General features: G+C 30.7%; 1 protein-coding gene across 1 annotated transcript; it reads right to left on the reverse strand.

Moving 5' to 3' along the window:
* Positions 1–896: 896 nt before the first annotated feature.
* LOC111417090 (uncharacterized) lies at positions 897–1,710 on the reverse strand. The gene is made up of 2 exons (XM_023049269.2): positions 1,410–1,710; positions 897–1,298 (listed from the first exon to the last, which is right to left on the reverse strand). Exons 1-2 carry the CDS (start codon positions 1,653–1,655, stop codon positions 987–989), a joined length of 558 nt encoding a protein of 185 aa, XP_022905037.2. The 5' UTR covers positions 1,656–1,710; the 3' UTR covers positions 897–986.
* Positions 1,711–22,873: the final 21,163 nt, after the last annotated feature.

Here is a 22,873-nt window from a genome sequence, read left to right on the forward strand (position 1 = left end):
GGATGCATTGTCAGAATTTTATCCATGCATGTGGAATATTGAGGCCATATTGCAGGTTTTTCGTCTTAATCGGTCGACTTTTAATATTTTCCAATAGATCCATTTCAGTGGGCTTATAACAACACGAATAGCATGATTGATAAATCTTCATATTTTTAGCTATATTGACAAAAACCATTTTAGTCGTAAGATGTTGCATGAACAGTACTACTATAACACAATACCTTAACTTTTCAATCTTACGACTATGCCAACAACTACGACTAAAACACGTTGCCCAAAACAACCCAACCCACCTTTAATGCCATTTCGAGCGCATCCATGAAAGGCCAGAAGGATGGCCCAGGCTTTTTGTAGACTCCCGTAATGTTTATATTGTGAAATATAGGTCTAATTGATAAGAAGTTGTTACTATCTGTGTTCACAGAAGAGACCCTCTCTACACACGAGACCCCATATAACTTGGAAACTTCAGAGTCATAGCCTCGTCGTCATACAGCCAAGTTTCAACAAGAATTAGTACATCAGGTTTATGTTGTATCAAAATGACATCAACTTAATTGATTTTGTGTCTTAGGCTTCTTATATTAAATGAAATATTCGTGAAAGCTAGAGTTACTTGGCAAAAAATTTAAAATAAAATGACAAGTTGTAATGAAAACCCATGTTATCACCATCACATTAGTACATAAATGGTTTTGTTAGAACTAATTTTTGTTTTTAATGAAATCTTGTTTTTATTATCACTTAGATTTGACACGAAACAGAAATATTAGTAATTTACGAATAATGTTTGCGATCTGTTCAGTTAATGCAACACTAATTTAAATAAAAGAACCCTAAAAATCTCAATTATATTAATATTTACAAAATCTATAAATATTTAACATTTTGGCTGCATATTATCAAATTAGCGTTCCATTAAGTCTCGATCAAGCGAGTTTTAGAACCAGCTTTACGGATAATGTATCTTATTTATTTGACATCTACTTCTCAATTTCTTTTAACATTTCCGTTTCTTCTTGATCTATCTTTATCTTTAATTTGAATTGGCGAATTTCATTATTAAACCAATTTTGCATCTCTACAACTTCTTTTAAACGCACGCAAATGTTTTCGTATTGTTCTTTAAGATCTCTGAAGACTTTTGGGAGCATTATAAAAGCTTGACTCAAGTTCAATTCAATTTCGAACAGATGTTGACCAAATTCTTTAACAGAAACTTGAAGATTATTACAGCTATTATTTACGGCTTCTAGTTCTAATTCAAATATTGATAGTTCTAGATTGAAATTGTTCTTTAAAAAAAAGAAAATTTGGTATTATTAATTATATAAATACATAATTTAAGCAAAATCATTCGCGCATGCGCATAAAATAAATTCCTTTTTAGGAGTTAAATTTTTTACCTTGATCTTTTCTAAATCTGTTATCGCTTTTTTTGCAATAAGAGACGAATTTGTTGAAGAAACATTGGGGTTATTTTCAATATCGATGGGTTTATTTTCATTCTCTTCAGTAATTATGAGGTTAGATTCACCATTAATTTCTTGAACCGTTTTAATCCCGCAAGAAGAACTGAGAACCACTTTTTCTTCGTCTATATTTTTGCAGACTACTTCGTTTTGCGCATTTTCATTGATTTTCTTATCCATTTTTATGAATAACACTCAAAATTATACAACATTAAATTGATTGTCACAATTTTTTGCTATTAACTTATTGTTATGAGAGAAGTCGTGCACGTTGCTAGGCAACGAATGTATTGACAGTTGAGTGATATTGTGGCGGGAAAAATTTAAATTTAAATTATCGTTTAGATTTTAACAAAAATATTAATTTTACATTTTTTATTAGAATAAGATATATTCCGGAATTTCATATAATTCGCAATATATGAATGTAGTAATTATAGTTACGAAACTATTTTCACTTGCACTGTTCCATATAAAATGCGAACTAACCTAATAGTACAGGCATTGAGTAGTTTTGCAAAGGAAAAATTTTGCTTGCAAAAGGTGACGTCCTTATGATAACTCTGAGTTTGCGTCTTATGAGGTGCACGGCTAAATTCGAGTGTTTCTGGTTCTAGGTCTAGTGTAAAACTAGAACTAATACTAGACCGAGAACTAGAAACATTCGGGTTTAGCCGTCTTGAAAGACGTGCGGCTAAATCCGAATGATTCTAGATCTAGGTCTAGAGTTAATTCTAGTTGTATACTAGAATTATCATTAAAAATGTTGTTGTAGTTCAAACTAGACAGCGTGGGCTTAACTCTAAAGCAAACCAACCCAACCCAATCCTAAAGCAAATCAACCTAACTCAATCCTAAAGCAAACCAACCCAATCTAATCCTAAAAGAAATCAACCTAAACCCAATCAACTCGTCTCTCAAGATGGCTAAACCTGAATGATTCTAGTTCTAGGTCTTGTGTTAGTTCTAGTGAAAGTGTAAAACTAGAACTAACACTAGATCTAGAACTAGAATTATTCGAATTTAGCCGCACGTCTCTCAAGACGGCTAAACCCGAATATTTCTAGTTCCAGGTCTAGTGTTAGTTCTAGTTTTACACTATCACTAGAACTAACACAAGACCTAGAACTAGAATCATAGCTAGAAATATTCGGGTTTAACCGTGCGTCATCAGAGAAGACTGCATTTGATGCTAGTAAAGGAAATATTGTTTATATAAGACTACTTACTGCTTGCAAAAGACTAAATACTGTTGACAGAAGACTTAAAAATGCTAATAGAAGTCTGCATCTATTTGAAGTAGATAAAATATTGTTAATGGAAGACAAGGCTCTGCTAACAAAAGACTAAATAGTGCTTGTAAGACTACGTACTACATAGTAAAGAGTACTAATCGCTTGCAGAAGACCACTTACTGCTTATGGTAGACTAGATATTGCATGTAAACAGCTGGATACTGCTTGCAGATGACCAAAAAAGAGTACATACTGATAATAGAAGACTAGACTCAATGAAAAAAGATTAAATACTGCTGGCGGAAGTCTGATAACTTCTGGCAGAACACTAGATATTCTTAAATGTAATACTGGATGCTCCTCATAAGAAGTCATTGCACGTAAAAGACTAAATACTGCCAATGGAAGACAAAATATTAGTAATATAAGAGTAGAAATGGGGCGAATGGCCCCGTGGTAAGCTCTCGGGCTACCACGCCGGCGTCCTGGGTTCGATTCCCAGTGAATACACGCCGAGTCGCCTCCCCGTCCTTCGGAGGAGACGTTAAGCAGTCGGTCCCGGCAACCAGTCTAACATCTCTGGTTGTCGTCAGATAAGTGTGTAGTTGGAGGTTGTGAACGTAAAAACGGGTTGAAAGCGCGTCTGCGCTCTTTGAGCGGTACTCAGCCATGCACCCAAGTTTCTGGGCGTTGGAGTACCAGCCCGGCTTGGGGGTCGTCTTCAAATTGCTGGGCGTTGGAGTACCAGCCCGGCTGAAGGTGAGGCGAGAAGCGATATCAGCCTGATCGGATGCCATCTTCGAACATAAGGTCTCGAAATAGACCTACACATGGCCGAAGTAAACCGTGAGGATGTACAAAGGGACCGTTGGGGCCCAAGTGCTTTGGTTATACCACCTATGGTTTAACCAACCTCACATGAAACTACATACATACAAGAGTAGAAATTGCTTCTAGAGGGGTATTTACTGCTTGCAAAAGATTATTTACTGCTTGCAGAAGATTATTTATTGCTTCCAGAAGATTATATACAGATGACAGAAGTGTGAAACTGCTGGCAGAACACTAGCAACTTTCTAGTTCTAGGTCTAGTGTTAGTTCTAGTTTTAATTTAATAAAAATATGCAACACAGTGATATCTAATTCTAACTAGCGCTGTCACTAGAACTAACTAGTCACTAGAGCTACCTAGCACTAGTTGTATCTTTTGTTCAAGAAAAATATACCACAATCTAACACTGAATAACAATTAAAACTAGAATTAATACTAGACCTGGGAACATTCGAGTTTAAACGCGCCTTTCAAGACGGCTAAACCCAAATAATTCTAGTTCTAGGTTTTGTGTTAGTTCTAGTGATAGTGCTAGTGGAAAACTAGAAAAAACACTAGACCTAGAACTAGAAACATTCGGATTTAGCACATGCATCAGATTTGCATGTCCAACGTGTGCAAACTGTAACTCCTCCAAATTACCACGCAAGATCAACATTCTGTCAATGGTTTTTATGAAAGCTGCTAAACACCCAGAACTCTTAACTGACGTTCTGTTTACTGATGAAGCTGTATTTTGGGGATTATATAGAGAGAAAAGTCTGGTTCCAATCAATTGTGAGAGAATTATTATCATACGATTACTTAAAGGCATAAGTCTAAAAATCATCTCACATTCCTGCAAAAAGTTAAGAAGGTAATCACCCAGGATATGACTACTAAACCACCGATCATGATATAAAGAGTTATGGACAGCTTTCTTTGCTTATTTGTAATTGCCTTTTGAAATACGAGCATGAATTATAAGAGCCTGATTAAGATTATATGATAGGTGTAGAAGAACATATACTGTTGGCAGAAGACTAAATATAGCAGGCAGAAAATTGAAGCCTTCTCATGCCAGGTTGAAATAGATTGGGGAATCAAGGGGTAATACCTTACTAAAAAATTATTGTTCATTTGGCCCGGATGATAAGGTTGGGTAAGGATATATCCTGCCTTGTAGTTAAATGTTAGCTCATCAAGGGCTTAAGGCAGGAAATCTTGATCAAAAATGACCTGTCATTCAGGTTGAGAGTTGAAGCAGTGGATCCACAGAGAGAAAAATTGGAGTAAGTTAAATACAACTTGGACGGATTAACCATCAAGGCATCAAAAGACTTTATCAAAACTGCATCGACCAGAAATTAAACGAAAACTTACTACAACATAATCCAAGAACAGTGCATAAACACATAGTTGAAACATTGCATTCCGCAGCCCAAGAAGCGTTAGGTACAAAGCAGATTATTCACACCAATTACAATAGAACAAAAAATTCCAAAACTTATTTTCCAGTAAGTACTGACAAAAAAATGGAACCCAGGAAGACCAGACGTTTGAACAAGCAGCATTTAAAGGACAATGTTGGAGAGAAACCTAAGACTAGAAGACTGGGAGGATAGAAGAGCCGAGATAAATATCGAAGAAATAAAAGCTGCTATTAGAAGATAGATACTGCATACAGAAAACTACATACTACTGATAGAACACTAAACACTGCTAATGAGAGCTTAGACACTGTTAATAGAAGACTTGATACTGCTTGAAATGAACTAATACTAGATACAGCCAAGGATAGACATTTAGGGGCTCAATTTCAAACATCTTTAAATATATTTCTTTACTAACTTTATTTTATGGATACCTATTTATTAAAGTTAGATAAAAACAAGATAAGGTAACATGACATGCTTTACTTAATCTTCACATTCTTTGAGGTTAACTCTCTCCAAGTTAACTCTTAATAGTTCTAATTTTTCTTGAACACCCTTCTTTAATAGTACCAAATTATTCAATTGTTCATTAAGATGGTCTTTTCTCTTTGTAACTTCTTTTAAGTGCTCTGAAATCTCGTCGTGCTGGTTTTTAAGATTGTCTATAATGTTTTTATATATTTCCATAAACTTATCATCGATATGTCCTTCATCCAAACTTGACTGAATTTCGGAAATACCTGCACGAAGTTCATGCACACGAACACGAATAGTTGTAGATTGTTTAGTTGCTTCATGAAGTTTTAATCTAATTGCGGCAAATTGTACGTTGAGATTGAGCTTAAAAGAAAAATTTGTTTATTAATTTATAATGTATATCGATTATTATGATTTAATTATTTATTCATTACAATTTTGTAACTATAGAGGTCATTATTGTATAAAAAATTGTGTACGCATGCGTTAACATTTTTTATCTTTTAAGTCTTACCCTGGAAGTATTTATATCTTTTAACATTCTTTTTATAGAATGCGATATATTTTCCGTGGAAATCTTGGAAACGTATTGAAAATGTAAGGGTTCACTTTCATTTTCTTTGGACTTAGTGAGGTTAGAATCCACATTATTTTCTTGTTGGGGTTTTATACCAGAAGGAGTACTCGCAGGCACTGTGTCTTCTTTTATATCATTGCCGGTCGCTTCGCTTTGATTATTTTCATTATTTTCTTTATCCATTTTTTATGAATAATACTAAATAATTCACCACTGAACAACAATCACTTCTTTCTATTAAGTTATTGTTGAGAGAGGTCACTTGCGTGCTAAGAGGCAAGAGTTTGACGTTTGTGCGATATGGTGGCGGGAAAAATTTAAAGTATGAAATTTGGACATTTTTTTATTGAAAATTAATGAAAAACATTGTGACATAAGATTTCAATTAAATTGTACAACAAGATTCTTTTTTCATATACACTATCACGTCAAATTGGGATAAATTAATTAGTAATTTTATTTGTGTAGCAGCTATAAAAATGACATACATATTTAGTGTTAGATATCATGTGCTAAAAGTGGATACTTTTAATTTAGAGTAATAGAAACCACTCGCTACTCTGGATTGTGGTATCCAGAATTTATTTCTGAGGTCTTTCTTAGTCTTCGTCAACATTATCTTTAGCATTCCCCAACATTGTCACTAAATCTCTCAGCATAATCTCAATGACCTCTCAATATTGTCTTGATCTCCAATCTCAACAACTTTTATATGGGATTTATGACATTAAATTATTCCTCATATATCTCAATGCAATCCATATCACTCCTCAACATCACCATATCAACATCATCATTAATACCCTTGATATCACTCAAAATCATTCCTATTATGTATAATATCGTGAGGAAGGCAACTATCAATATTGTCTATGTGGTTCCTAAACGTTAGTCTGGCATCACCTATCAATACCGTTCTTAATATCTCTAACTAATATTCTCGCCATATGAGAACATTGTCTCTGATATCCCTAAATGCCGCAACTGCTTTTGTCAGTATCTTCTCATTCAACATCTTCCTTGATTACTCTAAACATAGTCCCTGCTTGACTTTTATGGCATATCTCCAGACTCTGTTATTTTGTTAGCTCTATCTAGGGACGGACTCTGCCTTCCACAACATGATCTTCATTAACACCTCTGCTTGGTATCTCCAAACTATGGCCCCCAATACATCATAACATCATCCCCAATAACTCCCAACATCTTCTATGGTATCAAAATAGTTCCTGACATATCTCAAAATAATTGCTGATCTCTCTCAAGATTATTCTGCCCCCTCTTAACATTATCTATCAATAGATATTCCATAACAATAACCCAAAGCAAATAACACAATCCAATATTATGCTCTAATATCATCTCTGCCTTCCACGATATGATCTTCATTAACACCTCTGCTTGGTATCTATAAACTATGGCCCCCGATACATCATAACATCATCCCCAATAACTCCCAACATCTTCTATGGTATCAAAATAGTTCCTGACATATCTCAAAATAATTACTGATCTCTCTCAAGATTATTCTGCCCCCTCTTAACATTATCTATCAATAGATATTCCATAACAATAACCCAAAGCAAATAACACAATCCAATATTATGCTCTAATATCATCTCTGCCTTCCACGATATGATCTTCATTAACACCTCTGCTTGGTATCTATAAACTATGGCCCCTGATACATCATAACATCATCCCCAATAACTCCCAACATCTTCTATGGTATCAAAATAGTTCCTGACATATCTCAAAATAATTGCTGATCTCTCTCAAGATTATTCTGCCCCCTCTTAACATTATCTATCAATAGATATTCCATAACAATAACCCAAAGCAAATAACACAATCCAATATTATGCTCTAATATCATCTCTGCCTTCCACGATATGATCTTCATTAACACCTCTGCTTGATATCTATAAACTATGGCCCCTGATACATCATAACATCATCCCCAATAACTTCCAACATCTTCTATGGTATCAAAATAGTTCCTGACATATCTCAAAATAATTGCTGATCTCTCTCAAGATTATTCTGCCCCCTCTTAACATTATCTATCAATAGATATTCCATAACAATAACCCAAAGCAAATAACACAATCCAATATTATGCTCTAATATCATCTCTGCCTTCCACGATATGATCTTCATTAACACCTCTGCTTGATATCTATAAACTATGGCCCCTGATACATCATAACATCATCCCCAATAACTTCCAACATCTTCTATGGTATCAAAATAGTTCCTGACATATCTCAAAATAATTGCTGATCTCTCTCAAGATTATTCTGCCCCCTCTTAACATTATCTATCAATAGATATTCCATAACAATAACCCAAAGCAAATAACACAATCCAATATTATGCTCTAATATCATCTCTGCCTTCCACGATATAATCTTCATTAACACCTCTGCTTGGTATCTATAAACTATGGCCCCTGATACATCATAACATCATCCCCAATAACTCCCAACATCGTCCATGGTATCAAAATAGTTACTGGTATATCTCAAAATAATCCCTGATCTCTCTCAATACTATTCTGCCCTCTCTTAACATCATCTATGAATAGATATTCCATAATGTTAACTCAACCCAAATAATACAATCCAATATTATGCTCTAATATCATCTCTGCCTTCCACAATATGATCTTCATTAACACTATTGCTTGGTATCTCCAAACTATGGCCTCTAATATATCATAACATCTCTCAATATTATTCTGCCCTTTTTTAACATCATCCCTGATATCTTTAATGCTCATTTGAGAAATCTTTTAAGCTGATCCTTGTTATCCAACATTGTCCTGAATGGCTTTAGACTGTTTGTATTATCCATGATATCTCTCAAAATCTCTTATCATCGACGGACGTCAATTTTTTTAGAATGTCTTTTTAAATTTATGGGTAACAATTGGACCGCGGTATGCGTCACGTGACTAAGCGGCAAATGAACAATGTTGAGAAAAATGGGATGTTCGTTTTCATCTCTCTAAAAATATAAGACTTCTCAGAACAGACAGGATTAAACTGTTCAAAATTGTTTTGTGCTTGTCTATTTTTATCACAGAATACTGATGACAGCCATCACAAGCACAATATCCGCATGGGCTATCATTTTACGATTATACAGGGTGTTTCTGTAAGTCGTGGCATAAACTTAATCACAAATACTAGAGTTAAAATGATGTTTCGTGTAACAATTTTTAAAGAAAATTATCTAGAGTTTGAATTTGTAGTTTTCAACTGATTTCTATTTTATATAGAATTTAAGTCTAACTAGTTTGGTCCTTGGCCATCTTCAGAGACTCTACAAATAGATTAACATCCCTTATCCTATCCATTTTAGAAACAAGTTTCTTAATATTTCTTTCTCTTTTGTTAAAAAAGATCACATATCAAAGTCGAAATCTGATTTTTAGTAACTAACTTACAAAATTAAAGTTTAAAACGTTGTAAAATGAAATTAAGGACGAAGTGTTAAAAGTTTACAGTTTAAAAATTAAGAACGCTCATTTTTAACAAAACAAATATTAAAAAACTTCATCGTCATGTGGCTTTAAAATCGACGATTTTTTTTAAATCAATGTGAAATGATCCAAAAAACACGTTAAAAATAAAAAGAAAGTGCGGAAAAGTGACCAACACTACATTAACTTTAGTTATAAAACTTCTATTATATGATAACTAATTTTAGGTTTAAAATATCAACCTCAATTTTGACATATTTGTAATCTTCATTAACAATCCTTTAAAATGAGTACAAACACGACATATTTGTCTTCAATATTAATGAAGTTATGGTCAACTTCCGCTTAGAAATGTCAACGTCAATTTTGACATATTTGTAATCGTCGTGAAAAATCCTTTAAAATGGAATAATCCAATTTAATTCCAATATTACTCGAGATATAAGCAACTTCCGATTTGAAATGTCAATGTCATTTTGATATATTTTTAATTTTTTATAAAACGTGTTTATATTTGTCACAAAAACAAAAATATAATTAAAAAAATCAAAAATTAAGGTTGGTATTAATATTTAAAAATTAAATTGCTATCTTCATTGTTGCTAACTTCGGGTTTAATGTTTTTTATTCCAATTTGTTTTGTTTTTTGAGATAAATCATCATGTTTAGACTCATTTTAAAGGTCTTTTTAATCAAGAATACATCATGAAAGAATACCATGAAAATGTCCATTTGTCTATTATATGATAACTAACTTCAGGTTTAAAATGTTAACCTCAATTTTAACATATTTGTAATTTTCATTAAAAATCCTTTAAAATGAGTACAAACACGACATATTTGTCTTCAATATTAATGAAGTTATGGTTAACTTCCGGTTAAGAATGTCAACGTCAATTTTGACATATTTGTAACCGTCGTGAAAAATCCTTTAAAATGAATCCAAACATGATACGTTTAATTCCAATATTACTCGAGATATAAGCAACTTCCGGTTTGAAATGTCAATGTCATTTTGACATATTCTTCATTTTTTATAAAACGTCTTAATATTTGTCAAAAAAACAAAAATATAATTCAAAAAATCAAAAATTAAGGTTGGTATTAATATTTAAAAATTAAATTGCTATCTTCATTGTTGCTAACTTCGGGTTTAATGTTTTTTATTCTAATTTTTTTGTTTTTTGAGATAAATGCATCATATTTAGACTCATTTAAAAGGTTTTTTTTAATCAAGAATGCATCATGAAAGAACACCATGAAGATGTCCATATGTCTATTATATGATAACTAACTTCAGGTTTAAAATGTCAACCTCAATTTTAACATATTTGTAATTTTCATTAAAAATCCTTTAAAATGAGTACAAACACGACATATTTGTCTTCAATATTAATGAAGTTATGATCAACTTCCGGTTAGAAATGTTATTTTGACATATTCTTAATTTTTATAAAATGTCTTAATATTTGTCACAAAAACCAAAAAGATAATTAGAAAAAATCAAAAATTAAGGTTGGTATTAATATTTAAAAATTAAATTGCTATCTTCATTGTTGCTAACTTCGGGTTTAATATTTTTTATTCTAATTTTTTTGTTTTTTGAGATAAGTGCGTCATGTTTGGACTCATTTTAAAGGTTTTTTAATGAAGATGACAAATACGTCAAAATTGACGTTGACGTTTCAAACCGGAAGTGATGGTATCTCCATTAATATTAAAGTTAAACATGTCGAGTTTGGACTCATTTTAAAGGATTTTTTATGAAGTTGACAAATATGTCAAAATTAATAGTTGAAAGTTCGAACTTTTTGGTTTTTTGAGATAAATGCGTCATGTTTGGACTCGCTTTAAAAGTTATTTTATGAAGATTACGAATATAATATTAAAATTAAAGTTGACATTAACAACTGACAGTGTTTTTCACGACTAAACCCGAATGTTTCTAGTTCTCGTTCTAGTTTTAGTTCCATAAAAATATACAACAGTTAACAAGTTGATTGGGTCTAGGTTGGTTTGTTTTAGGATTGACTTAGGTTGATTTGCTTTAGGATTGGGTTGGGTTGGATTGCTTTAGAGTTAAGCCCACACTGTCTAGTTTGAACTACAACAACATTTCTAATGATAATGCTAGTATCAAACTAGAATTAACTCTAGACCTAGATCTAGAATCATTCGGATTTAGCCGCACGTCTCTCAAGACGGCTAAACCCGAACGATTCTAGTTCTAGGTATAGTGTTAGTTCTAATGATAATGCTAGTGTAAAACTAGAACTAACACTAGTTTCGGGACTAGTGTTCAGGACTACTCTTCAGACGCACGGCTAAACCCGAATATTTCTAGTTCTAGGTCTAGTGTTAGTTCTAGTTTTAGTGCAATAAAAATATACAACATAGTGATATCTTACGCTATATAAAATAAAAGACATAAACTTTTAATTTTATACTAACATCTAAAAAACGCCTCTGGTCCGAAATGGCACATTCATCTATTTTTTGATTGGCGCTTAACTTTATCCTTTAGGTCTTGTGGCTAACTCTTAATGTCTAGTGAAGTGATTCCATTTATGGGTTAATGTTATAATTATGAATAGAAATAAATTTTTCATAAAACTTGAAAAAATATATTTCATCTCCAACTGGAGCAGTTGAGCAAAAAAAAACCCTGCAGTTGACAGAAACGTCCTAACCGTCTGCCCTTTTAGATAACTCCCCCAGTTTTAATATATATTTTTACGGCTTCTCCCCCTTTCTAAAGGGGAAACGTTTCTTTTACTCCAAGATATTTCTCCATTTTCTAAAAGGGAAAGTATAAAATCTCCAAATCAATATTATTATTATTATTTTGAAGTGATTTAAACGATTTTTGGTATTAACATTTTTTATTTCGCGTTGAATTTAAATCCTGATAACCGGGGACATTTGGACGACCGTCGAACAACCCTTTCCTTTTCAGTGGGGGTGCTGAAACCACGTGACCCGATCAATATTAACCCGGCCATTACTGCCCTTTACTACCCCTCCGTTCTAACTCTCTCTTTCCGGACGCGCGGTGTTCGCAGAATTAAATCGGGTGGCACGTTTAATTGCGGTCCGTATACATCATTTAATTCGCTTTGCACAGATCTCTAGCACGAACGAGTTTCAGTTTTAATGCGAAACTTAACCACCTAAAACTGACCAAAATCGAAATATAGAACGGTTTCACTTTCAATAAAAATTAAACAAAAAATTTTCGTTAATATAAATACACACACGAAAATAAACAGTATTCACTTCTTGGTGGGTTTGTTTAAAAGGGGGTGGTAACCGCAGGTTTGAATTTCCCAAGGCGAGAATTTATTTACATACTGATTGTGCTCCGGTTTGTTATTTCACTGAAATTTCGTCTTCTCAACGTCGACGAGGAGAAAACATTTTGGGAGGGCGAATCGATCTTGTAAACAAAACGGGTCTTTCGTTTCCCCATTAAGATGCGTTCCAACCTTTTTTTTATAACGAGCCGAACGAAACGCGATCCCTAAAAGGAAAAATAAAGATAAAAAAAGGATCGACTTGGGTCGAGATGTCACTCAAGTCGAATTTGACTATTTAGAACATAAAATATTTATTTAATATAAATGCGTTTTCTGCAGGTGTGTGTATTTAATATTTATGTATGAGTAATATGATAATATGAGGAATATAAAGAGTTAAAAGTATTAAAAGTATTAAAGTACACCGTCGGATCGTGACATAAATTAGCTCGAAGTGAAATACACAACACGTGTTATTAGATTAATAAATTGAAGTTCACCTGCCTCTCTCTCTTTTCTATTAAGATTTTTGTGTTGATTAATTTTTATTCTTCAATTAAAATAAATTCAAAAGGGAGATATTCAAAGAGTGAAAAATACGGTATATAAGCAATTAAGAATGGCGGTAACCGGATCTTTTGCGCTGGTAAACCTAAACGTTCTTTGTTTTATGTCGGAACAAAAGCCGCGGATTGGTCGTTATGATTCGCAGATCCGGGCAATTCACCGGAGTGGTCTTTTGTTCCGGTAAATTGAACCACTGGCTATTTAAAAGTTGTAGGTACCAGCAGAAAAACGAATGAAAAATTTAAATACAAGCTCATTTTTATGATGTTGAGTGTTATACGTTTAACAACTCAACTTTTAAAATTAAAAAAATCACCTCGTCGTTATTTCGAGGGGTGCAGAAATGATTTATATCTTAAATTAAAGCTAAAAGAATAAATTTTTAGTTGTGATGGGATTTGATATAAAATTTTTTCCATAAAAGCTCTCATAAGATGATGTGTCATTTTGGGTTATTTCAAAATAGATTATTTAAAAAAATCGCCTCGCCTTTATTTTGAGGAGTTAAGGAATGATTTATGTTTTAAATTGAAGCTAAAAGATGCTATTTTTAGATATGGTGTAGAAATAATGAGGTTTGATACAAAACGTTTTCTAAAAAAAAACTTGGTAAGCAAATCTTTTAACTTGGATTATATCACGAAAATAAGAACTTACAAAAAATCATTATTTTGAGGAGTCATCAGGAAATAAGTTACGTTTTAAATTAAAGCTGAAAGAGTTTATTTGACGATGTTGTAAAAAAATAATGGGATTTGATATAGAAATTTTTGACAAAAAAGATTATATAAAAAAATATGTCATTCTTAGTTTATTTCAGAAAACAGTTTAGTAAAAAAATCGCCGGAAAATAGGAAATAATTTATGTCTTAAATTGAAGCTAAGAGACTCTATTTTTAGATAGTGCATAGATATAATGGGGTTTGATATAAAATTTTTTCTAAAAACAGACAGAGTAAGCAAATCTGTTAATTTGGATTATGTGACAAAAATAAGAATTAACAAAAAATCACCACGTCCTTATTTTGAGGAGTTAAGAAACAATTTATATCTTAAATTAAAGCTAAAAGACTCTATTTTTAGTTGTGATAAAGAAATTGTGGGATTACATATAAAAGTTTTTGCAAAAATAGTGATATAAGAAAATCTATCATTTTAGGTTATTCCAAAAATTAAGATTTAAAAAAATCGTGTCGGCCTTATTTTGAGGAGTTTGGAAATGGTTTATGTCTTAAAGTGAAGCTAAAAGACTCTATTTTTAGATATGGCATAGATATAATGAGGTTTGATATAAAAAGTTTTTCAAAAACAGACTTGATAAGCAAATCTGTCAACTTGGGTTATGTCACAAAAGTAAGAATTTACAAAAAATCACCACATCCTTATTTTGAGGAGTTGGGAAACAATTTATATCTTAAATTAAAGCTAAAGAACTCTATTTTTAGTTGTGATAAAAAAATTGTGGGGTTAGATATAAAAGTTTTTGCAAAAAAAGTGATATTAGAAAATCTATCATTTTGGGTTATTCCAAAAACTCAAATTTAAAAAAATCGTGTTGGCCTTATTTTGAGGAGGTTGAAAATGGTTTATGTCTTAAAATGAAGCTAAAAGACTATATTTTTAGATATTGCATATATATAATGAGGTTTGATATAAAAAGTTTTTCAAAAACAGACTTGGTAAGCAAATCTGTTAATTTGGATTATGTGACAAAAATAAGAATTTACAAAAAATCACCACGTCCTTATTTTGAGGAGTTGGGAAACACTTTATATCTTAAATTAAAGCTAAAGAACTCTATTTTTAGTTGTGATAAAAAAATTGTGGGGTTAGATATAAAAGTTTTTGCAAAAAAGAGTGATATTAGAAAATCTATCATTTTGGGTTATTCCAAAAACTCAAATTTAAAAAAATCGTGTTGGCCTTATTTTGAGGAGTTTCGAAATGGTTTATGTCTTAAAATGAAGCTAAAAGACTCTATTTTTAGATATTGCATATATATAATGAGGTTTGATATAAAAAGTTTTTCAAAAACAGACTTGGTAAGCAAATCTGTTAATTTGGATTATGTGACAAAAATAAGAATTTACAAAAAATCACCACGTCCTTATTTTGAGGAGTTGGGAAACACTTTATATCTTAAATTAAAGCTAAAGAACTCTATTTTTAGTTGTGATAAAAAAATTGTGGGGTTAGATATAAAAGTTTTTGCAAAAAAGAGTGATATTAGAAAATCTATCATTTTGGGTTATTCCAAAAACTCAAATTTAAAAAAATCGTGTTGGCCTTATTTTGAGGAGTTTCGAAATGGTTTATGTCTTAAAATGAAGCTAAAAGACTCTATTTTTAGATATTGCATATATATAATGAGGTTTGATATAAAAAGTTTTTCAAAAACAGACTTGGTAAGCAAATCTGTTAATTTGGATTATGTGACAAAAATAAGAATTTACAAAAAATCACCACGTCCTTATTTTGAGGAGTTGGGAAACACTTTATATCTTAAATTAAAGCTAAAGAACTCTATTTTTAGTTGTGATAAAAAAATTGTGGGGTTAGATATAAAAGTTTTTGCAAAAAAGAGTGATATTAGAAAATCTATCATTTTGGGTTATTCCAAAAACTCAAATTTAAAAAAATCGTGTTGGCCTTATTTTGAGGAGTTTCGAAATGGTTTATGTCTTAAAATGAAGCTAAAAGACTCTATTTTTAAATATGACATAGATATAATGAAGTTTGATATAAAAAGTTTTTCAAAAACAGACTTGGTAAGCAAATCTGTCAACTTGGGTTATGTCACAAAAGTAAGAATTTACAAAAAATCATCACGTCCTTATTTTGAGGAGTTGGGAAACACTTTATATCTTAAATTAAAGCTAAAGAACTCTATTTTTAGTTGTGATAAAAAAATTGTGGGGTTAGATATAAAAGTTTTTGCAAAAAAAAGTGATATTAGAAAATCTATCATTTTGGGTTATTCCAAAAACTCAAATTTAAAAAAATCGTGTTGGCCTTATTTTGAGGAGTTTGGAAATGGTTTATGTCTTAAAATGAAGCTAAAAGACTCTATTTTTAGATATGGCGTAGATATAATGAGGTTTGATATAAAAAGTTTTTCAAAAACAGACTTGGTAAGCAAATCTGTTAATTTGGATTATGTGACAAAAAAAAAGGATTTACAAAAAATCACTACGTCCTTATTTTGAAGAGTTAGGAAACAATTTATATCTTAAATTAAAGCTAAAAGACTCTATTTTTAGTTGTGATAAAGAAATTATAGGATTAGATATAAAAGTTTTTGCAAAAAAAGTGATATTAGAAAATCTATCATTTTGGGTTATTCCAAAAACTCAAATTTAAAAAAATCGTGTTGGCCTTATTTTGAGCAGTTTGGAAATGGTTTATGTCTTAAAATGAAGCTAAAAGACTCTATTTTTAAATATGACATAGATATAATAAGGTTTGATATAAAAAGTTTTTCAAAAACAGACTTGGTAATCAAATCTGTCAACTTGGGTTATGTCGCAAAAGTAAGAATTTACAAAAAATCACCACGTCCTTATTTTGAAGAGTTAGGAAACAATTTATATCTTAAATTAAAGCTAAAGAACTCTATTTTTAGTTGTGATAAAAAAATTGTGGGGTTAGATATAAAAGTTTTTGCAAAAAAAGTAATATTAGAAAATCTGTCATTTTGGGTTATTCCAAAAACTCAGATTTAAAAAAATCGTGTTGGCCTTATTTTGAGGAGTTTGGAAATGATTTATGTCTTAAAATGAAGCTAAAAGACTCTATTTTTAGATATGGCATAGATATAATGGGGTTTGATATAAAAAATTTTTCAAAAACTGACTTGGTAAGCAAATCTGTCAACTTGGATTATGTCACAAAAATAAGTATTTACAAAAAATCACCACGTCCTTATTTTGAAGTTTTAAGAAACAATTTATATCTTAAATTAAAGCTAAAAGACTCTATTTATAGTTGTGATAAAAAAATTTTGGGATTAGATATAAAAGTTTTTGCAAAAAAAGTGTTATAAGAAAATCTATCATTTTGGGTTATTCCAAAAATACCGATTTAAAAAAATCCTGTTGGCCTTATTTTGAGCAGTTTGGAAATAATTTATGTATTAAAATGAAGCTAAAAGAATCTATTTTTTTGATATAGTAAAGCAATAACAAGGTTTGATATAAAAAATTTCAGAAAAAAATGTTATAAGAAAATTAGTCATTTTAGGTTATTCCAAAACGCAAACTTTTTAAAAAATTAACTCGTCCTTATTTTAAGGTATTAGGAAATGATTTATGTCTTAAATTGAAGCTAAAAAACTCTATTTTTAGATATTGCATAAATATAATGAGGTTTGATATAAAAAGTTTTTCAAAAAAACACTTGGTAGCAAATTACAAAAAATCACTCTACTTTTGGATATGGTCTAAAAGTAATAGAATTTGATATAAGAAGTCTACCAAAAAAGTAACGTTAAAAGAAAATCTGATAAATTGGGTTATGTCAAAAAAGTGAAATTTTAATATCTCATTTGGAGCTTATTTTGAAGTGACAGACAATGAACTCTATTAGGTTTAGATGTAATAAAAAGATAATGTGATTTTATATAAAGATTTTTCCATAAAAACGCTGATTTGATAATGTGTCAATTTGTTATTTAAAAGGAAATTATTTAAAAAAAAATCATTCTGGCCTTCTTTTAAGGCATTAGAAAATGAGCTATATCTCGAATTAAAGCTTAAAGATTTTATTTTTAGATGTAGCAAGGAAATAGTGAGATTTGATATAACAAATTTCTTGGGTTTTAACAGAAAAACAGAAACTTTAAGAAACTAAATTAAACTATTGTCTATTTAGAAGTTAGAAGTTGTAAAATTTAAAATATTATTTAGAAAATTTTCATGTTGTTGAGTGTTAAATACGTTTTGTAAGAAAAAAAAGTTTTATCTATAATTGAATCGTTTTGGAGATACGATTTTTTTAATTTCGATAAATTTCAATCAACATAAAATAAAAAGATCAAAAATTGAGCCCCCCAAAAAAAAAATTTACGAGCGAAAAATTAAAAACGATCATTCTCTCTAATTACGTCACGATTGCTTCATTAGATTACAACCCCCCAAAGAACTTTTTGCCTCATTCTTCTCATCATCCCTACCTTTACAACTTTCTCATCCCAAAAATGTTCCGCATCCATATTGGCGTTTACTTTTTTTTTCCTTTTCTTAGACCACCCCGGATTATTGCGAGGGTTGTTGTTTATTAAGGGTTTGAGTGACGGGTGGGGTTGTTACGTTGACGAGAAGAGGGAAACCAACCCTCTTTTTCCCTTTCCCTTGGTTTGAGTTAAAATTTTTTTTCCCTCCTCCACCATTATGATAATCCCACCCCCTCGCGCGATGGCGGACGCACACGCGCGAATTTTTCGACCCCTCGACAAGCTTTTTTTTTCAGTATACCGCCCTCCTTTCCGATCGCTGATTGGGCGTCGCGACGCTTCTATCGATCGATGTGGATGGGGTAAAATTCTCTTCGTCCACCAAGCAAACCCTGAAACCTGGACGCCACCCTCTAAACAAAAACCCAACCCCTTCATACCTATTTGTATCGCGTGATCATCGACTGTAAATCTTAGCTCGACATGATTACTGGTAACTACCTAAAGATGGAAACAAACTAGAGGGGGTTGTTATTTTTGGATTTATTGCTTAGTTGGTCGATTATCGATTGATTTTCTTAAAAAAAAATTATAAATATTAATATGTATTTATTTAAAGGAAATGAATAGATTTTGCAATTTTAATATTGATGCTGTTCATATTGAGATTATTATTAGTTGGGAAATGGGAAAATTCCAAAAAGAAGGAATTTAGAGTATCACGTTCGTTTTTCGCGTTTGTGCCGGTTTCCAATTTCCAGAGCCATTTGCCGGAGAGCTGGAAAAAGATTTTTCCCATTTCTTGGGAGTCGTTTTGCTTTTTTTCGGCGGTGATACGGAGTCGGGAACATATCCGGGAAACGAGCGAGACTTCTCCCTCTCCCTCTCTCACTCTTTCTCTCTCTCCGGAATTCAATTTCTGTTTAATAACATTGGAAAATCAGGATCCTCTGCCTCCGGGGTGCTACAGGGTATAACGAGTAAAGCAAATGAGATGTCCTCTTAAGGATTCGACGTTTTCCCCGGTTTTCTCTCTGCCCGACGGGATTGGATTTTTAATCAAAATCGGAACGCGTTCGTTTCCTTCCTTCTACTTTTTACAAATATTTTTATTTATCTTCCTTAATATCATGAAATCTTTATTTTTCTATTTTAAATATGCATTATTTTCATTAATAGACTTAAAAAATTAATTTAGAAAAAGATAATGTATAAAAATCAACCTTATTTTGAGGAGCGAATAATTCAATGTGGTTAAGAAATGATGGGATTTGATACAAAAATTTTTGCAGAAAAGGTCTTGTAAAAATCTTTCTGGAATAATCCAAATTGACTGATTGTCTTATATAACTTTTTTTACGAAATTATTTATATTAAATCGCACTATTTCATTACTACATACAAAAATAGAGTATACTAGCTTCAATTTGAGATATATTTCATTTTCCATCTCCTCAAAATAAGACCGAAGTAAGACAAATAAGACAAATTTTCTTACATAATTTTTTTTACGAAACTTTCTGTTACATCTTAAAATAGAATCTTTTAGCCATAATTTGAAACATAGTTCATTTCAACCCAACCCAATTTATCAGATTTTTTTTAAAGTTATTTTTTTTGAAAGCCTTCTTATATCAAATTACATTACTTTTATACCATATCTAAAAGAAGAGTCTTTGAGCTTCAATTTGAGATATAAACCATTTACTAAATTCTCAAAATAAGGCCGACACGATTTTTTTAAATGTGTGTTTTTGGAATAACCCAAAATGATAGATTTTCTTGTATAATGTGTCAATTTGGGTTAACCCTGAGAAAGGAATTATTTAAAAAAATCACCTCGACCTGATTTTCAGAAATTGGAAAATGATTTATATCTTAAATTGAAGCTAATATACTCCACTTTTAGATATGATAAAAAAATAATGGGATTTTATATAGAAAAATTTTTTACAAGAACCCTCATAAGATGATATGTCAATTTGGATTATTTCAAAGAAAAAGATTATTTAAAAAAATCACCTCAACCTGATTTTCAGGAATTAGAAAATAATTTATATCTTAAATTGTAGGTAAAAGACTCTACTTTTAGCTATGATAAAAAATATTGGGATTTGATATAGAAAATTTTCCACAAAAACCCTCATAAGATAATATATTATCTTAATTTGGATTAATTCAGAGAAAGGGATGATTATTTAAAAAAATCACCTCGACCTTATTTTCAGGAGTTAAAAAATAATTTATATCTTAAATTGAAGCTGAAAGACTCTACTTTTAGCTATGATAAAAAAATACTGGGGTTTGATATAGAAAATTTTCCACAAAAACCCTCATAAGATAATATATTATCTTAATTTGGATTAATTCAGAGAAAGGGATTATTTAAAAAAATCACCTCGACCTTATTTTCAGGAGTTAAAAAATAATTTATATCTTAAATTGAAGCTGAAAGACTCTACTTTTAGCTATGATAAAAAAATACTGGGGTTTGATATAGAAAATTTTTCACAAGAACCCTCATAAGATGATATGTCAATTTGGATTATTTCAAACAAAAAGATTATTTAAAAAAATCACCTCAACCTGATTTTCAGGAATTAGAAAATAATTTATATCTTAAATTGTAGGTAAAAGGCTCTACTTTTAGCTATGATAAAAAAATAATGGGATTTGATATAGAAAATTTTCCACAAAACCCTCATAAAATGACACATCATCTTAATTTGGATTAATTCAGAGAAAAGGATTATTTAAAAAAATCACCTCGACCTTATTTTCAGGAGTTAAAAAATAATTTATATCTTAAATTGAAGCTGGAAGACTCTACTTTTAGCTATGATAAAAAAATACTGGCGTTTGATATAGAAAATTTTTCACAAGAACCCTCATAAGATGACACATCATCTTAATTTGGATTAATTCAGAGAAAAGAATTATTTAAAAAAATCACCTCGACCTTATTTTCAGGAGTACAAAAATAATTTATATCTTAAATTGAAGCTGAAAGACTCTACTTTTAACTATGATAAAAAAATACTGGGGTTTGATATAGAAAATTTTTCACAAGAACCCTCATAAGATGATATGTCAATTTGGATTATTTCAAACAAAAAGATTATTTAAAAAAATCACCTCAACCTGATTTTCAGGAATTAGAAAATAATTTATATCTTAAATTGTAGGTAAAAGACTCTACTTTTAGCTGCGATAAAAAAATAATGGGGTTTGATATACAAAATTTTCCATAAAAACCCTCGTAAGATAATCTGTCAACTTGAGTTATTTAAAAGGAAGAGATTAATTCAAAAAATCACCTCGACCTTATTTTCAGGAGTTAAAAAATAATTTATATCTTAAATTGAAGCTGAAAGACTCTACTTTTAGCTATGATAAAAAATACTAGGATTTGATATAAAAAATTTTCCACAAAAGCTCTCATAAGATGACATATCATCTTAAGTTGGATTAATTCAGAGAAAGGGATTATTTAAAAAAATCACCTCGATCTTATTTTCAGGAGTTAAAAAATAATTTATATCTTAAATTGAAGCTGAAAGACTCTACTTTTAGCTATAATAAAAAAATACTGGGGTATGATATAGAAAATTTTTCACAAGAACCCTCATAAGATGATATGTCAATTTGGATTATTTCAAAGAAAAAGATTATTTAAAAAAATCACCTCAACCTGATTTTCAGGAATTAGAAAATAATTTATATCTTAAATTGTAGGTAAAAGACTCTACTTTTAGCTGTGATAAAAAAATAATGGGGTTTGATATACAAAATTTTCCATAAAAACCCTCGTAAGATAATCTGTCAACTTGAGTTATTTAAAAGGAAGAGATTAATTCAAAAAATCACCTCAACCTGATTTTCAGGAATTGGAAAATGATTTATATCTTAAATTGAAGCTGAAAAACTCTACTATTAGCTATGATAAAAAAATAATGGGGTTAGATATAAAAAAAATTCCACAAAAACCCTCATAAGATGATAATATATCAATTTGGGTTATTTCATAGCAAGAGATTAATTAAAAAAATCACCTCGACCTGATTTTCAGGAATTAGAAAATGATTTATATCTTAAATTGAAGCTAATATACTCTACTTTTAGACATAATAAGAAAATAATGGGATTTGATGTAGAAAATTTTCCACAAAAACCCTCATAAGATGATATGTCAATTTGGGTTATTTCAAAGAAGGAGATTAATTAAAAAAATCACATCGACCTGATTTTCAGGAATTAGAAAATGATTTATATCTTAAATTGAAGCTGAAAGACTCTACTTTTTGACGTGATAAGAAAATAATGGGATTTAATATAAAAAAAT

The sequence above is a fragment of the Onthophagus taurus genome, chromosome 1 (genome assembly GCF_036711975.1).
Source record: "Onthophagus taurus isolate NC chromosome 1, IU_Otau_3.0, whole genome shotgun sequence".
Lineage (NCBI taxonomy): Eukaryota > Metazoa > Arthropoda > Insecta > Coleoptera > Scarabaeidae > Onthophagus > Onthophagus taurus.

Excerpts from the sequence above, each read along its gene's own strand:
- LOC111417090 (XM_023049269.2), bottom strand. The coding sequence starts at position 1,655 with ATGGATAAGAAAATCAATGAAAATGCGCAAAACGAAGTAGTCTGCAAA. Across the intron at positions 1,299-1,409 it reads CAGATTTAGAAAAGATCAAG|AACAATTTCAATCTAGAACT; the intron begins GTAAAAAATTTA and ends TTTTTTTTAAAG.